Source organism: Chelon labrosus, assembly GCF_963514085.1.
Source record: "Chelon labrosus genome assembly, chromosome: 2".
NCBI classification, from domain to species: Eukaryota; Metazoa; Chordata; class Actinopteri; order Mugiliformes; family Mugilidae; genus Chelon; species Chelon labrosus.
The window spans coordinates 27,366,106-27,385,422 of NC_140338.1; the positions used below are offsets into that span (position 1 = coordinate 27,366,106).

The 19,317-nt window shown below is 41.5% G+C and overlaps 2 protein-coding genes across 2 annotated transcripts; both read right to left on the minus strand.

Moving 5' to 3' along the window:
• Positions 1–3,161: 3,161 nt before the first annotated feature.
• LOC311496855 (CMRF35-like molecule 5) lies at positions 3,162–4,015 on the minus strand (the record flags this gene model as incomplete). The annotated part of the gene is made up of 3 exons (XM_084556864.1): positions 3,162–3,505; positions 3,576–3,902; positions 3,982–4,015. The coding sequence occupies 3 exons, from the start codon at positions 4,013–4,015 to the stop codon at positions 3,180–3,182; spliced, it is 687 nt and encodes a 228-aa protein (XP_084412990.1). The 3' UTR covers positions 3,162–3,179.
• Positions 4,016–15,703: 11,688 nt separating this feature from the next.
• Positions 15,704–16,966, minus strand: LOC311496847 (CMRF35-like molecule 7; the record flags this gene model as incomplete). The annotated part of the gene is made up of 3 exons (XM_084556851.1): positions 15,704–16,456; positions 16,527–16,853; positions 16,933–16,966. The coding sequence occupies 3 exons, from the start codon at positions 16,964–16,966 to the stop codon at positions 16,098–16,100; spliced, it is 720 nt and encodes a 239-aa protein (XP_084412977.1). The 3' UTR covers positions 15,704–16,097.
• Positions 16,967–19,317: the final 2,351 nt, after the last annotated feature.

A 19,317-nucleotide genomic window follows, 5' to 3' on the forward strand; every position in this document is an offset into this window, starting at 1 on the left:
GTTCATTTATAGCAGGGGTTTTCAAAGTGTGGGATAGTGGGCCTCCCCTAAGAGAGCTCAAAAAGCAGCCGCGCCCCCCCCCCCCCCGCGTTGACACAGTGCGAGGGGGCGTACGGACCTATTACGTCCTTGCGGACCCCCGTACGTCCTACGCAAGGGCCAGACGTGCACCTCCCAAAAATCCTCGACGCGCGTCGAGGTGACGCAGCAGCAACGCAGCAGCAACGCAGCAGCAACGCAGCGGCATTGGCTGTGATTGGTCCGCTAACTACATCCGCTGGAGACCGCTTTTCCGGTTTCCACTCATAAACCGCCATTTTTAAAAAGTCTTCAGTTTGGTTGGTCTTTGAGAATGGACAACATGGAAGAGCGTCTGGCGGAGGAGGTTCACTGTGACTACGACAAAAGCCGGAAGGTAAATAACTATACGAGGCGAGATACGTCACAAGAGTCTCGGTCGGTCGGTCACAAAAAATCATAGCGCCCTCTACCGGTGTGGCATTGAATTGCATTTCGACACGTAAACCCCACGCAGAACCATCACGGTCTCACGACTGCGTCCAAGCAACTGCGTGGCCATTGCGTGACCATTGCGTGATCACTACGCGGAAGCATAATCCAGGCATTACTTTCAATATGACGGCGGAGTTTACATGGTCGCATACTGACATTAGCTAGCACCTCTTTGCAAATAACACACTGTGGCAGCGGAGCATCGTCAGTCCCAATGCATGAAAAACCAAACTTTAAATAATCAGGGTCATACTTCCTCCGTTTTCTGCGCGCCTCTGTGTCCACTCTCACTTTCACCTTAGGTACTAAAAATCGATACATTTTGCTCCGCTGTAGTTAGCTAACCAGATGATACACTTTTATGTATTTTTTTTCCCACGCCGCGCCTCCCCTGAGGTTCTCTGGCGTCCCCCAGGGGGGGCGCGCCTCACACTTTGAAAACCGCTGATTTATAGTGTTTGCAGTTTTAGCTTTGTATATTAATCTAAACAGTTGTTGCTACAATTATTGCATCTTTTAGGTGTGGGGGTCACGGTTCGGTACAAGTTCGGTAGAACGGAAAAAAGACTCAAAACTCACATAAAACTAGCTTTTTAAAATTTATTTTCTAAAAATCAGACAGTCTTTGTCCGGTCCACCACTCGCGTGCCATCGCCGTTATGTTGCAGCGGGAAACCAAAGTGTTCCCACACTGGTGATTTAAATGAAGCCGACAGCTCTCCTAACTCCACACTTCCCTTAGTACATCCATGCTCCACAACATTACTTTTCTTCTTCGTCCGTTTTTCTTCTTCTGTAGGCTAATGAGGTTTGCTGGCAGCTTTTAGGCTCATTACAGCCACCTGGATTGAAGTGAGGACTCGACTTTTTCTTTTTTTTAATAGGCAACTAAGTCAGACGTATTCGCCATATGACTGCATGCACCGAACCGTGACTCCTGTACCGTGACACCGCAGGACGAATACGTACCGTTACACCCCAAATATACAGTATACATAATAACTACAGCTTGAAATTCACCTGTAATTAGACACGTGGAAATTTTCATTACAGTAGATTTCTTCCATTGCTGTGACATTTTCATAGTCTGGTTGGTCGTCATCTGCGTCATGACAGGCACCCTGAAGTTTGGAGGTCGACTGCTTTGAGAATATTGCAGTTTCTTGATTGACATAAATCTGAAACAGAATCAACAACAAAGGAAAAGTTGTTATTCATATATTTTAAAATCCAATTATGAGTAATTATTTAAAAATTTACATTTATTTGTTTTACTACATTAGTGAAAGAGCTCTTTCTTGGGGCGATGCCACAACCTTTAGATTTCTTATGTCCTTCTAACAATAAACTCATCAGGGAGTTGTTTTGTGACTTTTGACTTTTGCTTTCTTACCTCTGCTGCACCTTCTGCTGCGCCTTTTGGTACGCCTGCTGCCTTGGACTGTCCAATGATGCCCACTCCAGCTTCTGAGAAAACGCATAAAAAATGGTCACACATTTGTCTGTGTATAAATACAGCATTTCCGTGCACAGTGAAATATACCTTGCACTTTGTGACATTTATACTTATGAACTATGATCAGGACCACTATCAGTATGAGCAGCAGAGCAGGTACAACGACAACCACATACAGTGCTCCATCTGAAAAACAAAAACCACAAACAGAGCAGGGTAAAAATATACACTTCCTGAAAGCACTATTCATGCCCCCCCCCCCCCCCCCCCCCCCCCCCCCTACACACACACACACACACACACACACGTACCTTTAAGTAGTTTGCCAGCAGAGTACGTTGAATTAGTTTCAATTACAGTGGTGGTCTGCAGAAAGACTGTAATGCAAATAATGTTGGTATTAACAATATTAATTTTAGCCACGCTGTCTAAAATATACAACCTCAGTTGTTGAAATAACAAGACTCCAGAAAAAAATGTAATATAATACTGGTGATCTATTAAATTTTCTTCTTGCAGTATCTCCCACCACTTCACCACTTTGTTCTGTAATTTTTCTATGAACAAACACTTAACAAGTGTTCTATAACAAGTACTATTTCAGCACACTGTGTACGCTTAGTGTGAAGCACAGGAAACCCATCTTTACTCAGTTGGGTTCAAGAGTTCAAACAAGGACATTCATTTTATTGTCATAGATCTCACCCACTGACAGTTGAATCTTGGTGTAGTTTCCAGCTCTCCACTGTGAGTCTGAACCACACCAGTACATCCCAGCATCACCTGCTTCCAGGTTTGTGATCGTCACAGAGAAGGAGCTGGAAGAAACATCGTGCAGTGTGAACCTGCTTTGACTCGTCACCATGTCCGTGCAGTTGTTGAAGTGGTCTCCCTTACAGAGGAACTTCCTGTTATTCTGGTGTTGAGGTGGATACGGACACTGCAGAGTGACTGTGCTTCCCACAGTGCCACTCATGGTGTTTGTCTTCACACAGCACCACACTGTCAGAAAGAGCAACAATATGTAAGAATCACTATGTCTAGTCTATGTACAGGCCACATTAGAGATACATGTGCATGTGTTTAATGATTCTACTTTCCTTTAGTTGTTTAGTACATTTTGAGAAGGTGGAAAAGCTTTAGTCATCTTTGCTGTTCTACCATACATTAAATAAGTTTACTGCAATAATATGAGGTATAACTGAAACCTCTAACCTTTGACCTCCAGCTCAACAGCAGAGAAAACATCCAGTCCACTGTTTCTATGGACACCACAAAGATACGACCCAGAATCCTCTTGGTTCAGGTTGGTAATGTTGACTGTGAATCTTCTTGACTCCTTGTCATCAGTCAGTGTGAAGTGTCCATTTTGTTTGCTGTCAGAGGTGATGACTGCCTGCTGCAGACATGTGGAGGGCTGCTTTCCTCTGCAGATGAACTTCAGGTTGTTCTGGTACTCAGATTCATACGGACAAATGATGGACACTGAACCTCTTTCATGACTTTGAATTTTATCCACATTGTTGCAACAGCGGTCTGTCAAGAAGAAACAATATTTACCGGATGGATAACTGAATTGCAGACACACTTTTTAAATTTTATTTACCTTGTTCTAATGCCAGCTTTACTTCAGTGTAGATATCTGTTCCAGACCTCTCCACCCCACACCAGTATTTCCCAGCATCCATAGACTGAAGAGCAGAGATGGTCACTGTGAAGGTTTGTTTCTTTTTGTCATCGTAGATGAAGTATTTGTTCTTCTTTGTTTCTGACGTCGTAATAAGAACATCACTGTTGCCACAGTCGTTCTTACACAGGTACTTCTGATAAGACTCATAACCGTGACCATAGGAGCAGGAAACGTTAACATCTCTGCCCACATATCCAAACACATGGATCACTCCTGCTGCTCTGGTCACATAACTGAGAACAACTGTGAAGAGAAAGATGACATGAAAAGGATATTTCTAACTTCCTGCTGTATAATGACCATTATCAAGGTGTTAACTTACTGCAGAGGATGAACAGGTCTTGAACGCTCCACATCTTTAACAGGAAAATATAAAAACTGAAGAGGATGTTGATTGTACTACGCTGTGTGAAATATTTAGAGGAAAGAACAGCGTGCTGTTCAACACATCTGATGTGGCTATATTTAACACCCACAACATGTGACAGGCAGTAGTTGGCGGATCGATCCAAATATTGATAAGATCGATATTGTTTATTTTCTTAGTATATAGAATTTTGGTATTTCTTTTTGTTAATGGCTTTGTTTAATTATAGAAGATTTTTCTGTTTTTTTATTTTTTTTGTTAGATGGCAGTTGTTAGTGTTGTTAGTGTAGTGTGTCTCAGTTCCTCCTTGTGTCTCAGTTCCCCCTAGTGTTTCTGTGTGGTCTGATCAGCCCCTACATATGTGCCCCACTGTGTTCATTTTGTTAGGTCTGAGTTTCAGTCTGTTCTGTTTAGCTTTTCAGTTATAGCCGACTTGTTCTGTTATTTTGACCTCTTTTATGGGAACAGAACCTTAAGTAATTTTTTTGTAAAATACTTCTTTTTGCATTCTTGGGTAAATAAAACCCTTTTCTCTTTAAACCACCTGAGTATTCTCATTCTTTGGCCAGCTGGGTATCCAATACATGCTGGCAGTGATGAGGATACAGGTGTTTTTTTTTTCTTTTCTTACGTTTTTCCTTTTTACTACTCCTCCATTTTGAGGCATGCAGCGTGGAGGAAGACAAACATTTCAGTTGAAATTCCATTTGGTCAGTCAAGAGTGTCTCATGAGCCCAGGCTAGAAAAATGATCAGAAAATGATGATATTGAACATTTTGTAATTACATCTGAAAGAATTGCAGCAGCATGTCGGTTGCCAAAATCTGACTAGGTCTTTCGCCTCATTCCGGTGCTGACTGGTAAGGCCTGACGAGCTTATGTTCATATGGATGTTGATGGTGCACAGCAAAAATCACAATGTGTATTGTACTCTATAGGTGTACATTTAACACCCATTTCGGGGTACATATAGGTCCAAGAGTTCGGTGTTCACATAACACTGTCAAAAGAGCAAAATATATACTCCGAATTAAGAGTTACATTTGAACACTTTGAGAGTGCAAATATACTCTATTGCTGGTACTTTTAGACACTCTTTCGGTGCTTTCCTGCTAAACCTTGAGCCCCCAGAGAGTAAAAAGATGTACTCTAAATCAGTGCTTTGTAGCACTTTGGAGAGCTGATTATTTAACACTTGGAGAGTGAGAAAGTACTCTATGACTGGTGTACACCCAACACTTTTAAGGTGAATTATCATCACTTCAGTAATGAACAGCCTACACATTAGATACTTGAAAACATTTTTATTTTTGTTGCTACTGTTGTTACATATCTATTAATAGTTTTACACATTTAGATGATGTAACCAGTTGCAACTTGAACCAACCCAAAACTAGGTTCGGTGCAAAACAGTGCAAAATGAAGAGTAGAAAAATTAAAGTGAGAAAACAATACAGCATTATGAAAAATAAAAGGTGTGCATGGCAACCAGTTAAGTAACAAGTTTCTTATACAAACACATGTACAGGAACCACAAACTGGTCATCTCTGTCAAAACCATAAGTTGTCTGCAGATCAAATTGCTTAAATAAGCGCAACTCATCAACTTTCAGCACTGAAACATTTTCAGCATTTCCCAGTCTCACATGAAAAAATGTTATACCAAAAACATACAATACTTATGACGTAAGGAGAAATGTTCTTAAAAAAACAAAACAAAAAAAAGAAAACACCTCCCCTTTGGCCTGTGAAGAACTGTCATCAATATGCTGTGATTGGGCACATCAGAGTTATCACTCCCTGATGAGCGTAGTGAAGCGGTGTCTGTGCGTGAGGATAGGACAGGAGAGTCTGAAAAGAGGGAACACAACATTGTTTTCAAAAACATTTTTTTTACTTCTGATTTCATTCATTAACCCGCAGGTTCAATTGAGAGAAGGTGAGAGCGTGGGACATAGGGAAACTATTTGCCACTCACGGCATAGTTTCCGGCGCGAGCCGGAAGCTTTGAAATAGCTTTGGGAGCGGTAGCTAACTTTAACGTTGCGATAGCTAACACGCTGAAGCGGCATTTCTTTGTCGGATAGCCTGCTTCACTATAGCTTACACTACAACAACCATATCCTAATAGATTAAACGTCTGCAATGACTTTACCGTGATACTGAAAGTTAGCTAAACTAAACTGAAGCCACTTGCCTCATTACCTAAAGTTACTAACTTTAGCTTAAGTTAGCTTTTAAGTTATGAGAACTAAAACACGAAGAACGGTTGAATATTCTGCATTATTCATTCCGTAGCTTCTTACCTACAGTCCCGTGGAGCGGTTTAGATAAGCACAACATTTTCTGGCGTCATGGCTTCTCTCTTCTGTGGACAACAATCCAACAATCGAAAACTTGCTTTCTGGACCTAAAGCCAAAGGTGGTTTTGATCTACTGGACTTTATGGACTTGAACTACACATTTAAGGTGAAATGGCTAAAGGAATGTTTAAAAACTCCAGATTCATTATGGTACTTTATTCCACATAATATATTTAAGAATGTTGGAGGTCTTAAGTTCTTACTGTCTTGTAATTATAGTATCTCAAGATTACCAGTTAAGATGTCGGAATTTCATAAACAAGCTTTGTTAGCCTGGAAGCTATGTTATTCACATAACTTTTCCCCACATAAATCATCATCATTTGGAACAATGAATGCATTACTAAAAGGAACAAATCACTCTATTTACAACATTGGATTGACAAAAATATAATTTACTTAAAAGATTTATTTAACCCTAATGGCCAACTACTTACTTATGAAGACTTTCTTACACAGAAAGCATTCCATATAAAATTTAAAGAATTTAGCTCAGTAATGAATTCCATTCCCAGCGGAATGATAGAGCTATAAAAATCTGAATGTGCAACATACAGTTATTAACATTCTTTATATAAATGGTGTTGACATCCTGAGTGAAAAATGTAATAAACATGAGAATGTTTCTACAATGCTAAGAAAATAACACCTAGAGGGAAATTCTTTTGGAATGCTATTTTTATGGATATTGATTGGCATAAAGCCTGGCTTGTTCCTTTTAAATTTTGTGTCACAAATAAAATCAGGGAATTACATTTAAAAATACTACATAACATATACCCATCTAAGGCATATATATCAAAATTCCTTGACATCGATAACAAATGCACCTTTTGTAAAACCGAACCTGAAAATGTAACTCATTTATTTTATGGTTGCCCATATACATTTTGGAAAGAACTTGAGAACTATATACTGTGTAAAACAAAACATAAAATCAACATTGAGGGAAAAAAACATTACTTATTTTGAATACAAAGAAAAGAAACTATGTTTTATTGTCAACCTCTATATTTCATTAGGGAAATTTCACATCCATAAACGTAAATTTCAAGATTCATCACCATCATTTAAGCTATTTTTGATTGAAGTTGATTATTATTTTAAGTCTCTTAAGTTAATTACTAATAAGAAATGTATATAATGAATATTCATGCAAATATTTTCAACTAATAACCTGTCACAACAGTTATAACTAGAACTTTATTTATATGTAAGATTATAAGTCTGTCACATCTAGTTTTATTTTTGCCCTCTGTCTTTTTCCTTTCTTTTTTCCTTTGATCCTTATTACGCTATCATGTAACTATGCTGGTACTCTTACTATTGTACAAGTGAACTGGTATGACTGAATTCTTGTTTGTTTGATTGTTCAAAAAACAATCCAACAATCGCCATCTCTGCTAAAACGTCTTTGCCGTCGCTTTGAAGAGGGGTGGTGACACGAGGCTGGATTCAACCAATGAGAAGGCGCAGAGACCTGATGACGAATCGAAACCTAAACTTGGATGAGGCCGGGAAAGTCTCAACCAACAGTTGGACTCTCAGGGAGTACATCATCCCAAAATAAACACTTAAAAAACTCTACACCAGCATTATACTTAGAGACAACACCAAAGAGAGATTCTGGTGCACCCCGACAAGTGTAGTTAGTGCCCATTTAACACCAGAGTGTATAAAATTTTACTCTGGTCATCAAAACTCTGGGATTTTAACACTTTTGCAGTGTGCACTTGATTAATAAACTAAAGTCTGCCATTCTTGAAAAATATGATATAAACCCCGAGACCTACGGGCAAAGGTTCCGGTCTTTGGATACTGGCCCTGACGAGAGCCCCAAGGAGCTCTGTGAGGCTGGAAGTGCTGTATGGTAAATGGATCCAACCCCGAGGTAAAACTATGAAAGAAATTGGTGAAATAATCATCTCGGAACAATTCTTGAGGATGTTATCCCCTGAGCTGCAGGTGTGGGTAAAGGAGCATGGGCCAATCTGGCTGATGTGTTTGTGGCTGTGTGAAGAAAGGGTCAGCCATGGACCAAGGCTGCAAAGGACAACTTTAAGCCTATATTCTCCCAAAACCACTAGAGGTCAACACCAGGTGTGAGTGGGCCTCCCATAAAGGAGAACCCACAACATGCATCAAAAGCTCCAAATTAAGTGCCCATCTATTACCTGTGTGGACAGGAAGGTCATACCAAACCAGTGTGTCCAAAGAATCCTGCTAAGCTCACTCAAATGTGTTTTGTTCCTCCAAAAGGTGATATTAGACCTAATCACTGCATGAAAGTGACCACTGTCACAGTTGGTGGAAAAAACCTCAGAGCTCTGGTTGATACTGGCAGTATTCAGACCCTTGCGCATAGGAAATATGTTCCCGTTAACGCTATCAGCACTCTTGAAACCATCCCCAGTTGTTGCGTGCATGGTGATGAGAAGCCTTACTCCACTGCCGGCTGTGGCTCAGTAGGTAGAGCGGGTTGTCCACGAACCAGAGGGTTAGCGGTTCGATCCCCGGAACGTGCCACATGCCGAAGTGTCCTTGAGCAAGACACTGAACCCCCAGTTGCTCCCAGTGCGTGGCACTGGTGTGTGAATGTGTGTATGCTTGTGTGAACGAATGGGTAGATGTGTCTGAGACTGTAAAGCGCTTTGAGTGCCAATAGGTATAAAAGCAAGGCCATTTATATTGAAGAGCAAGACCAGGCCTATCTGTTAAATGTTGGTGTTGAAGATAATTTGCCCTTTCCAGTGATTTTGGGTCATGATTTGCCAGTACTGATTTGTTAAACCGGGCGGTAGGGTGGTGAGGTGGTTAGCACTGATGCCTCACAGCGAGAAGGTCACCGGTTCTGCTGGCCTTTCTGTGTGGAGTTTGCATGTTCTCCCTGTGTCTGCGTGGGTTCTCTCCGGGTACTCCGGCTTCCTCCCACCGTCCAAAAACATGCTCATTAGGTTAATTGGTGATTCTAAATTGGCCGTAGGTGTGTGTGTGAGTGTGAACGGTTGTCTGTCTCTGTGTTGGCCCTGCGATGGACTGGCGACCTGTCCAGGGTGTACCCTGCCTCTCGCCCGATGACAGCTGGGATAGGCTCCAGCAGACCCCCCGTGACCCTTAACAGGACTAAACGGGTATAGAAGATGAATAAATGAATGAATGATTTGTTAAACCCAGGATCAAGCTGCAATGTTACAATTACCAGAGCATAGACTAAACAGACAGAAGTGGAGCCCTCAGTGCCTTGCCTTTCTTTAGGGTTGAGCTTGAGTCAATGCCTGGGAGGTCTCGTAAGCCCCGTAGCCAAAGGAAGCAATTCAAATGCACTACTATTGAACCATCAGCTGAGGCTGCTGTAGACATGTCCCTTGGGTTTCAGAGACTGAGTCCAAGGTACTAACTTTATGTCTACACTCTTGAAACAGGTCTACCAGCTGCTGGGCATAAAGAACTTGCACACCACCCCATATCATCCACAGACAGATGGACTGACAGAGTGCTTTAACCAGACCCTTAAGCAAATACTATGTAAGTTTGTGGATGAAACTGGGTCTGACTGGGATCAGTGGCTCCCCTACCTACTCTTTGCCTATAGGGAGGCTCCTCAAGCCTCCATCGGGTTTTCTCATTTTGAAACTCCTTTATGGTCATGAGGGCCCTCTCACCTTGTTAAGAGAGACCTGGAAGGGGGTCAGGGGAGGGAGGTTGGATGGTCGGTAGTTAAAGTTGTCTCTTATGTTGTTCAGATGCGAGAGAAACTTGAGAGGATGAGTGAATTGGCCAAAGTGCACATGACAGAGGCCCTGCAGCACCAGAAGACCTGGTAAGACGAGTCAGCCCGACAGAGAAGCATTGAACCTGGTCTTGGTCATGCTGCCATCTAATGACAGCAAGCTGCTGGCAAAGTGACAGGGGGCTTTTGAGGTCCAATGGGAACTTGGGCCGTGTGCTTCATGTCAACCTTCTCAAAGAGTGTGTCCCACGGGTGAAGAAAGGAGCAGGTGTGTTGCTGATCCAGGCTGTTAAGGAGGAAGAGGAGGCTGAGCAATAACTGCCCACACCGGTACCTTTTGACCTTGATTTGAGCCATCTCTCTGAAGACCAGCATACTCCGGTGAAAGCTTCAGTTCATCCAGAAATTAGTGTGTCTATTAGTGTGTATATGTGGTCTGAGCAGCACCTATATATGTGACCCACTGTGTTCATTTTGTTAGGTCTGTTTGAGTTTTAGTCTGTTCTGTTTAGCTTTTCAGTTACAGCCAAGTTGTTCTGTTAATTTGACCTCTTCTATGAGCCCAGAACCTTATTTTTTTTGCATTCCAAGGTACATTTCTTTAAACCATCTGAGTATTCTTGTGCTTTTACTCGGTATCCCACAGAATCCATGGGCCGATTGGGGCCTTTCTGTGTCTAGTTTGCATGTTCTCCCTGTGTTCTCTCCAGGTACTCTGGCTTCCTACCACCATCCCACCGTCCTTGCTCGTTAGGTTCATTGGTGATTCTAAATTGGCCGTAGGTGTGCACGTGAGTGTGAATGGTTGCCTGTTTCTCTGTGTTAGCCCTGCGATAGACTGGACACCTGTCCAGGGTGTCTGTGGAGGGCTGGTTTTATTATAAACTATGACAATGCTACATTGGACATTTGGCACATGACATGGAGGCCCAATCAGACCATACGAAAACAATTCCAGTTACTGGATCTGTTACAAACATGTAGGGCAGTAAAAAGTATGAAGCATGGGAACCTGTAGTATTCATTACTACACATTTTATATACAGAAGGTACATTTTGGGTATTTGGCTAAAGTGGTTACCCACAATTTCAAACAAGGAATGTAGATTGCATTATCAACACTAAACACTACTAGGTATTAGCAAACGTTTATCTGAGTAAAAGCCATGAATATACAGTATACATAATAACTACATCTCAAAATTCACCTGTAATTAGACACATGGAAATTTTCATTACAGTAGATTTCTTCCGATGCTGTGACGTTTTCATAGTCTGGTTGGTCGTCATCTGCGTTGCCGTAGTTGTGACAGGCACCCTGCAGTTTGGAGGTCGTCTGCTTTGAGAACATTACAGTTTCTTGATTGGCTTAAATCTGAAACAGATTCAACATACAACAAAGGAGAATTTGTTACGGACATCTACACTGCCAGAAACTACTAAAATTGGGTTAAGAACTGTCCAGCGCATTATTAAAAACTGGAAGGATAGTGGGGAACCATCGTCTTCAAGGAAGATGTGGTCAGACAAATATCCTGACTGATCGTGATATCTATCACTTAAACGTTTGGGCTATGTTTAATTGGGAGAGTATTTCCACACGTACAATGCAAACTCAAGGGATTGGGATGTACAGCTGTGTAGCCTTAAGAAAACCACAAATCAGTGAGGCTAACTGGGAAAAAAAAGGTTCCAATTTGCTAGGGAGCATAAAGATTGGACTCTGGAGCAATGGAAGAAGGTCATGTGGTGTGATGAGTCCAGATTTACCCTGTTCCAGAGTGATGGGGGCATCAGGGTAAGAAGAGAGACAGATGAAGTGATGCACCCATCATGCCTAGTGCCTACTGTACAAGCCTGTGGGGGCAGTGCTATGATCTGGGGTTGCTGCAGTTGCTCAGGTCTAGGTTCAGCAACATTATGTGCCCAAAGAATGAGGTCAGCTGACTACCTGAATATACTGAATGACCAGGTTATTCCATCAATGGATTTTTTCTTCCCTGATGACACGGGCATATTCCAAGATGACAATGCCAGGATTCATGGGGCTCAAACTGTGAAAGAGTGGTTCAGGGAGCATGAGACATCATTTTCACACATAGATTGGCCACCACAGAGTCCAGACCTTTACCCCATTGAGAATCTATGGGATGTTCTGGAGAATGCAAAAAGGTTCGAAAAAGGCAACTGGACTTGTAGAGTTTTTTGAGAAGATGTTTCACCACTCATCCCGAGTAGCTTCTTCAGTTCTAGGGGACTGGTGGGAAGTCTGAAGTTTAAATAGGAACTCCCACTGAAACTTTCTTGTTGTGTTAACAACCAGAAACCGGTGCAGTGTATATAGAAAACCCACTCACACAGATCAGCACTTGTCAAAGGCTCAAAAGATATCCCAAAAAGGACAGAGAGGAGGAATACAACAAAAGGAAGAACATCATCATCCCCTACGTGGCTGGGGTATCCGAAAAACTCGGGAGAATTTTCAGAAAACACAGCATTCCAGTTTCAAACCAGGGAATACACTTAGGCAAAAACTGGTCCACCCTAAAGACAATACACCCAGGAAGAAACAGAGTAATGTGGTGTATGCTGTTCAGTGTAGTGAGGAGTGTACAGACTTATACATTGGGGAAACCAAAACCAAACAATCCATCCACAAACGCATGTGCCAACACAGGAGAGCCCAAGGACGAAATTTTGATTTAATTTCTGCGTTTTCTAGTAGTTCTTCTAGTTTTCTATTACTACTTTTAAGTTTAATGTTGCCTTTCTTGGTTTGACAGGTCGTTAAGCATGTAGCAAAACATTATCACCCAATTCTGTATTTCACCTTGTTAGTCAACTTCACTCCAACTCAGTACCACCAATTTACACTTATTTATGGAATATGGTAAACAGAGCTCATTTACATAGCACCATCCAGTGGTGGGCAGGTCAAACTGGCATCACAGGTGGGGAGAAATTGAATAAAATGTCCATCATTGTAAGTAGTCAAGTATTACATTTTATTTGAAATTAGTGTAACAGAGAACCATTGACCTCTTACAATCCTTCTAGCTGACGTGACCCAGGCAGAACAAACGCCCAATTTACAGTAGCAGATTAACAAGGACTCCTGACCGCAGACTCACAGACCGGTGTGCAAGCAAGGTGGAGTGACAGTGGGGACGGCCAATCACACAAGAACTGCCGTTTCTTGCCAGTCAAGGAGCTTGTGGGCGGTCTAAACCTAGGAAAACAGGCTTCAGTTTGAGCGGTCATTTTCCGCTTGGTCCTAGTGCTTCACGCGTCTCTGTTTACTATAGCGTAACATTGTTCTTGGACAAAGTGCAGGGGACATGTCCCCCTGTGGTGAAACGCCCTCTCAAAAAACTCTACAAGTGCAGTTGCCTTTTTGAACCTTTGTGGATATACCATGACCTGGATGACTGAGAACCTTCACAGACATGTGCTGGAGAAGGCTTTGTGCAGTGGTCAGACCCTGCCATCATCAATACAAGATCTTGGTGCAAAATAATGCAACACTGGATGGAAATAAATCTTGTGACATTGCAGAAGCTTATCGAAACAATGCCACAGAGAATGTGTGCTGTAATCAATGCTAAGGATGGTCCAACAAAACATAACAGTGGATGACCTTTTTTTTTTTGGTAGCTATTTTTTTTTCGGTCAGGCAGTGCATTTTAAAATCCAGTGATAAGTAGTTATTTAAAAAATTAACATTATTTGATTTACTACATTAGTAAAAAGCTCTTTTAGCTTTTTGGGGTGATCCAGCAACCTTTAGATTTCTTATGTCCTACTAACAATAAAATCATCAGGGAGTTGTTTTGTGACTTTCGACGTTTGCTTTCTTACCTCTGCTGCACCTTCTGCTGCACCTTCTGCTACACCTGCTGCCTTGGACTGTCCGATGATGCCCACTCCAGCTTCTGAGAAAACATATAAAAAATGGTCACACACTTGTCTGTCTATAAATACAGCATTTCTGTGCACGGTGAAATATACCTCGCACTTTGTGACATTTATACTTATGAACTATGACCAGGACCACTATCAGTATGAGCAGCAAAACAGGTACAATGACAACCACATAGAGTGAACCATCTGAAAAACAAAAACCACAAACAGAGCAGGGTAAAAAAATACACTTACTGAAAGCACATTGCAGTTTCAAGAGTCCACAGCAGAAGTGGCACTGACTATCAGAGCTGCAGCCTCACTTCTTTCCTTTTCATTTATGGTGGTTGTGTATTTTAACTTCACAGTTCTATTAACAAGTGGATATTTAATTGACTCACGTTCACTCACTGGAGACAATAACTGTAGAACCATAAAACCTAAACTAAAACCAACCCTTGTTTATCACATATGTTTGACCCCCCCCCTCCCCCCCCACACACACACACGTACCTTTAAGTAGTTTTCCAGCAGAGTATGTTGAATTAGTTGAATTAGTTGAATTAGTTTTGACAGTTTCCACAGTGAAGGTTGAGATTACAGTCGTGGTCGGCAGAAAGACTGTTAGAGAAAAATAATATTGATGTATATATTGCTCAGAAGGTTTAAATGTGTTTTAGTCAGTCGGACAGTTCACTACACCACCACAGAAATGTCTCAACATCTTTCTGATCATTGACAACAGATGGTTATCTCAACAACTGACGTTGTTGCACTGACATTTTAACAGACACTGGTTCCAGAAAAAAATGGAATATAATACTGGTGATCTATTAAATTTTCTTCTTGCAGCATCTCCCACCACTTCTGTAATTTTTCTATGAACAATCACTTCAAACCTCTGAATGCTGACCATCTCAGTGGACATCACATGTTGGCATCAAGCTCAGATCACTAAGTCAACCATCAACTTTTATATCAAGAGTAATTATAAATGTCAAGGGATGTGACCTTTGCATGTATTTGTGAAAATATTAGAAGATTATTAGACGATTTAGTCAGCAAATACAGTATGAGAATAGACAAATGAACAACCTGAATTAATATGCCATGTGTCCAGTCTATATAGTGAGTACTTTAGGGAACTGAACAACTTGCGTTTTCAATGTTGACATTAAATTTACAATTCATATTAATATACCATAGAGTGTCATACTGTGAGATAATATAATCACATTGATGTTATCACTTTATTCTATAATAAACTTCTATAAACTATGATGATTAATAAACCTATGAACACTGAATTAGTACACCATTGGAAATGTTCCTAGTGTTGCTGTAACATCTTATTTAAGCAGTTAAGCTGAGTTAATTCAATAAGTATTGGTAAATGCTGAAAGCATCAACTGATCTAGCCAGATATAGAAAGGCTGCTGGGGGTTAAATGAGGTTTTGAGAATGACACATGCTCCTCCAGCTTCTATAACAAGTACTTTTTTTGGCACACTGTTTACGCTTAGTGTGAAGCACTGTCTACAAGGAAACCCATCTTTACTCAGTTGGGTTCAAACAAGGACATTCATTTTATTGTCATAGATCTCACCGACTGACAGTTGGATCTTGGTGTAGTTTCCAGCTCTCCACTGTGAGTCTGAACCACACCAGTACATCCCAGCATCACCTGCTTCCAGGTTTGTGATCGTCACAGAGAAGGAGCTGGAAGAAACATCGTGCAGTGTGAACCTGCTTTGACTCGTCACCATGTCCGTGCAGTTGTTGAAGTGGTCTCCCTTACAGAGGAACTTCCTGTTATTCTGGTGTTGTGGTGGATACGGACACTGCAGAGTGACTGTGCTTCCCACAGTGCCACTCGTGGCGTTTGTCTTCACACAGCACCACACTGTCAGAAAGAGCAACAATATGTGAGATTCACTATGTCTAGTCTATGTGTAGGCCACATTAGAGATACATGTGCATGTGTTTAATGCTTCTACTTTCCTTTAGTTGTTTAGTACATTTTGAGAAGGTGGAAAAGCTTTAGTCATCTTTGCTGTTCTACCAGACATTAAATAAGTTTACTGCAATAATATGAGGTATAACTGAGACCTCTGACCTTCAACCTCCAGCTCAATAGCAGAGAAAACATCCAGTCCACTGTTTCTATGGACACCACAAAGATACGACCCAGAATCCTCTTGGTTCAGGTTGATAATGTTGACTGTGAATCTTCTTGACTCCTTGTCATCAGTCAGTGTGAAGCGTCCATTTTGTTTGCTGTCAGAGGTGATGACTGCCTGCTGCAGACATGTGGAGGGCTGCTTTCCTCTGCAGATGAACTTCAGGTTGTTCTGGTACTCAAACTCATACGGACAAATGATGGACACTGAACCTCTTTCATGACTTTGGATTTTATCCACATTGTTGCAGCAGCGGTCTGTCAAGAAGAAACAATATTTACTGGATGGATAACTGAATTGCAGACACACTTTTTAAATTTTATTTACCTTGTTCTAATTCCAGCTTTACTTCAGTGTAGATATCTTTTCCAGTCCTTGTCACCCCACACCAGTATTTCCCAGCATCCATAGACTGAAGATCAGTGATGGTCACTGTGAAGGTTCGTTTCTTTTTGTCATCATAGATGGAGTATTTGTTCCTCTTTGTTTCTGACGTCGTAATAAGAACATCACTGTAGCCACAGTCGTTCTTGCACAGGTACTTCTCATAAGACTCATAACCCTGATCATAGGAGCAGGAAACGTTAACATCTCTGCCCACATATCCAAACACATGGATCACTCCTGCTGCTCTGGTCACATAACTGAGAACAACTGTGAAGAGAAAGATGACATGAAAAGGATATTTCTAACTTCCTGCTGTATAATGACCATTAACAAGGTGTGAACTTACTGCAGAGGATGAATGGGTCTTGAACGCTCCACATCTTTAACAGGAAAATATAAAAAGAAGAGGTTGTTTTAAACCACACTGTGTGAAATATTTTGAGGAAACAACAGCGAGTTTAATGTCGAGCTGAGTTGTGTCAGTGAATATTTACACCCAGCGAGAGACGCGTATTCGTTGAGTGCCAGTCATTGGCTGAGTCGTCTGTCAATCTCATTAATCTGTGCGTCTCACACAAAGGAAGCTACGGAGGATTTTCTGCACGTTTATTAAAACCTGAACACAGACTACTGTCGGCCCAAGGTTTGTCTCTTATCTGCGGCTCGGAAAACTCTCTGCTCTTAAGGCATCTTCCGTTTCTCGCGTGGTGCATTCACTGTCATCAGGAACATGAAGACACACTATCCAAAAGAGAGCGAAATATGTATACAAACACCGCAATCCACGCGTATAGTAGAATTTGCAAGCGCAAAGTCAAAATTCGTGACTTAGTATTTGCACAAAGGTGTAATGATTTATTCAAATGTTTGGAAACTTGCAAATTAAATCATACCAATTTGTACAAATATTTCTCGCATTTGCATCTGTCTTGAAATTTCATTTGCGACTCATACTTTTCGTGTGTGAAGTGTTGAATCTGCGTTTGCGGATCATCCAACGCGCACATTCATCCCTGCTTCCGCTTGCGTAATTTTGAGACATTCTACGCGAAGGTCTTAACCCATGCAAGAGGTCCACATCCGGCATCCGCATCCAACATGTGTGCCACACAATGCCCACAACTCAGCCAAACTGTAACCAGAGCTGGCCCTAATCTGGCCCTATGGTGGGCCAAACCATTTTCAGAAGTGGTTCCTGATGTTAGCCTCAATTCAACCTTAACTCAGCCACTTAATTTATATAAATATATATCTATATATTAAAAACAACAAGTACAGTATTATAAGCAAATGTTTTTTTTTCTTTTGAATGATAAATTTGAAAGTCTGCTGTTGCAACATTTAACTTTAAAATTTCAGATCAACTGGATATTGTATCTGCCCTGTTTCGACAAGAAGGCTATTGTTAAGGGTGATAGTTGATTTTGATTGACATTGATATATATATCATGAGAATATTTTATTTATTTTTATTAAATCTGTGATGTTAAACAACAACTCATTCAAAAATATCGAAAACTTAACTTAAGGGTGGGATGAGTCCGGCCTCACATTATGTGGCCCAGAGGTCTAATTTGATATGTGGGCCGAATAATACACTCCACAAGTGCCCCATATCTGTCTGCCAGAGTCATGACAGTGCCGCCTTTGCTGCATCTGGGCCATGTCCGGTTCACATGCCATATGCCAGTGCCGAGTGCCTGTGCCGGCTTCAAGCCAGATCTGGGCCACATGTCTCTGCTATGTGGGTTGTTAACACAACAATGATGTCTCATGCTCCCTGAACCACTCTTTCACAGTTTGAGCCCCATGAATCCTGGCATTGTCATCTTGGAATACGCCCGTCCCATCAGGGAAGAAAAAATCCATTGATGGAGTAACCTGGTCATTCAGTATATTCAGGTAGTCAGCTGACCTCATTATTTGGGCACATAATGTTGCTGAACCTAGACCTGAGCAACTGCAGCAACCCCAGATCATAGCACTGCCCCCACAGGCTTATACAGTAGCCACTAGGCATGATGGGTGCATCACTTCATCTGTCTCTCTTCTTACCCTGATGCCCCCATCACTCTGGAACAGGGTAAATCTGGACTCATCACACCACATGACCTTCTTCCATTGCTCCAGAGTCCAATCTTTATGCTCCCTGGCAAATTGGAACCTTTTTTTCCCAGTTAGCCTCACTGATTTGTGGTTTTCTTAAGGCTACACAGCTGTACATCCCAATCCCTTGAGTTTGCATTGTACGTGTGGAAATACTCTCTCTTTCACGATTAAACATAGCCCAAACGTTTAAGTGATAGATATCACGATCAGTCAGGATATTTGTCCGACCACGTCTTCCTTGAAGACGATGGTTCCCCACTATCCTTCCAGTTTTTAATTATGCGCTGGACAGTTCTTAACACACACCAGCTGAAAGATAATCGGCCGTGCATAATTATCCAACAGGAGGCTCGTACCTATTTGCTTCGTTAAATCCAGGTGGTGACTTTTTTTGGCCAGCCAGTGTAGATGTCCATAACAACTTCTCCTTTGTTGTATGTTGAATGTGTTTCAGATTTATGCCAATCAAGAAACTGTAATATTCTCAAAGCAGACAACCTCCAAACTGGAGGGTGCCTGTCACGACTACGTCAACGCAGATGACGACCAACCAGACTATGAAAACGTCACAGCATCGGAAGAAATCTACTGTAATGAAACTTTCCGTGTTTCTAATTACAGG